Source organism: Vicia villosa, unplaced genomic scaffold (assembly GCF_029867415.1).
Source record: "Vicia villosa cultivar HV-30 ecotype Madison, WI unplaced genomic scaffold, Vvil1.0 ctg.000054F_1_1_2_unsc, whole genome shotgun sequence".
NCBI lineage: Eukaryota > Viridiplantae > Streptophyta > Magnoliopsida > Fabales > Fabaceae > Vicia > Vicia villosa.
In genome coordinates, this window is record NW_026704984.1 from 1 (window position 1) to 2,964 (window position 2,964).

The 2,964-nt window shown below is 31.0% G+C and overlaps 1 protein-coding gene across 1 annotated transcript; it reads right to left on the bottom strand.

Annotated features, from left to right (window-relative positions):
• Positions 1-15: 15 nt before the first annotated feature.
• Positions 16-2,240, bottom strand: LOC131623175 (alpha-mannosidase-like). The gene is made up of 6 exons (XM_058894180.1): positions 1,862-2,240; positions 1,684-1,767; positions 1,515-1,603; positions 1,227-1,401; positions 214-423; positions 16-108 (listed from the first exon to the last, which is right to left on the bottom strand). Exons 1-6 carry the CDS (start codon positions 2,057-2,059, stop codon positions 16-18), a joined length of 849 nt encoding a protein of 282 aa, XP_058750163.1. The 5' UTR covers positions 2,060-2,240.
• Positions 2,241-2,964: the final 724 nt, after the last annotated feature.

Genomic DNA, 2,964 nt, shown 5'->3' on the forward strand with positions numbered 1-2,964 from the left:
AGCGAATTTCAAAGTTCATGGATAGAATTGGCCTACTTGGATAATAGCAGCATCGATAAAATCTTGAACACGCTGTTCAATATTAGCATCAAATAAAAGAGGATCATCCTGCACTTGTAAAATGTGAAATGCAAATGTTAAACAAAACAAGCAAAATAACTATAACTCTAAGCATTGCCGCATTGGTATTACAATTGGTTCGAGTTAAGGAACCTGTAATGGAACAAATTGATCCGAGGATCCAATTTCAAAGTTGAAACCCTTTGGAGCACTGTAATGAACTGGAAAAGTGTTGGCAAAAATTTGAGATGAAGAACCAAATGTTTTAGAGGCACGCCAAATAACTTCGAGAGATTTGTCATTTTTGCGCTTAGCTCGATCTCCATAATCAATTCTTGCAAAGTGTACAGAATCAAACCCAAGCTGCAGAGCCAAATCAAATGAAACTGTTCAATTGTTACCATTGAGCTCCTTAACATGCTTTGATGTACTTAAAATTCTCAAAATCTATTCAAAAGCCTAACAAAATGAATTGGTTCAATTATTTTAAACACTCTTTTATTTAACAGTTAACACTAACAAATTAAAATGTCAAATTTAATTTTAAATAATGTGAAAAGAATTTTAACCCAACTTTCTATATTTCTTTTCAAATTTTATCACTTTCTTATTAAACAACCTTTGAACTTCAAAATTTTTTTAACCAAAGAAAAACTTAGGTATCAAATTCAGTATCAAATATTCCAATATTTTAATGCAAGAATAAGAATTTATGGATTTGGGACATTGCCGATTCTGAACAAAGACGTGTCTGATACTGACACCAACATGATACTGACGCATGTGATTGCGCTTAATTAATTAATTTTTTAAAATTATTATCAGTGTTAACATATCTGTGCCACTATCGTTTCGTGTCTATTTTCGTACTTCATAGATTTTATTAATACATTAATTTTTACAATTAAGGAACAAAACTGTTTAAAATAGTATGAAATAGCCACACTATTTGTATACTAAAAATCTAAACTAGTGACAAAAATTATGAATGACCTAAGATTGCACTAGGCAGCCTAGATAGAGAAGTGAAAATGTAATCAAATCAAATGCTTGAAAAAGTAGTTTGACAATTATTATATCTAAAGATATAGCATTAAAAGAGGGACCAAATAATTTTTTTTTGTGAATATGATGCTACTAGATGGAATTGAATTGGATGTACACACCTCAGCACCAAGTAGATAACCTTGAACAGCAGAGTGCCCAAAAGGATCAATCTGCCAACCAGCTCTAGGGGTTGCATTAAATTGGTCCTTTATAAAACGATGTCCTAAAGTTGTTTGGTCTATCATGTCTATGTAGTGGACTGCCGCTTCATCATGCATACACCAACCACCATTTCTGCCGACACATTAACATAAATACTATAGTCATAGTAAACAAACACGTACAACTATGTTCCGTCAATTTAACTCAGTTGATAGTTGCAGAGACATCTGAAATGTATTACTTACACGAATTCTAACTGACCGGTGGCCACAAGCTTCTTCACTTGTTCTTGTGTTTCTGGACTTTGTTCTATCCACCATCGATGGAAAAACGCCTAATAGAAAATTTAAAATTTAAATTAATACTAAACTTGTTGTATGTGGAATCTAATCAAAATTTTGAGGTTAAGTTTACCATCTCAGCAAACACAAACTTTCTATTATGATCCTTTTGAAGAGAACAAACCAGTGAGTCCAACACATTTTCAACACATGCTCCCTACAAAAAAACAATCAAACATAGAAAAAAACATTCATTGTTACGCCGTGAAACCAAACATGCAGTTAAGCATATGAATGGATATGATTCAAACCTGAATTGAATTGTTGGAGCCAACATAGTACTGATCAACGGTCTTAAGCCAACCAACATCGTCATGGGAATGTGGAACCAAGTGAACATTCAGTTTTCCTTCAACAACAGTAGCTCCAGTGTTGTACTTTGTGTAAGCAGAAACAAGTGTTCCATAGAAACATATGAAAAGAAGAAGTAAATTCGTTGCGTTTTCCATATTGACTCTGCTGAGTCTGCGAATAAGAAGATATAATATTTTTGTTTTTGTTTACTTATTCAAATCATTAGGTAAATAAAGCAATGGTGAATATGAGAGCAATAATAAATTGAGCATTGTTTGTTTGCATAGGAGTGCCGGCCTATGTACTTTTTGTTGTGAGTGATTACAACAACGTTCAAAGTGGGGACAAAATTATCAAAGGTGAGATTAATTTAAGAGAAATAAGCGAGTAAGTCCTATAAAGATAACATGTCATAGAATAGTTTGAAGGTATTCTTATTGTGGTCACCTACTTTTTGTGTGATGAGAAAATGAAAAAAAAGTTGGACCCATCTCTTTACAAAATCCTTTTCAGTAGAGTAAATATCTTATTTTGTTAACTTTTTGTGTCTTGTTTTAGTTTATTTGTGGAATTAAATTTTTTATTTTAAATTTAAATGGTTTTGATAATTCTTGCATTTTTTAACTGAAAATTACTATGCGTTTGTTTTAAAATGACTCCCATTCGTTAAAAACCACTTTATTAATCAATCTAAATTAAAATGTACTCATTTATTTTAAAAAAGAACACTCAAACTTAATCGATTAAAGTTAAAATTAAAATTAAATTAAAAATATATGAAATAGTATGCTGAGTCAGTGAAACAGAGGGAATACTTCAACTAAAGAAAGAGAAGAGAGTTTAAAAAGAAGAAAAACAATAATTATTTTTAAAATAGAAAATATCTCAAATAATATTGACTTAATAAAAAGTAGAAATAAAATATATCTCTTTTTTGGTTTCTCATATTTTCCGTGAAGGAAATAGCTGTGCAGATTCTCTGGCGAATATAGGGCTAACTACTTCTGATTACACTAATTATAGTAGCATTCCTAGTTTTTTAAGGACAGATTTTGTAAAG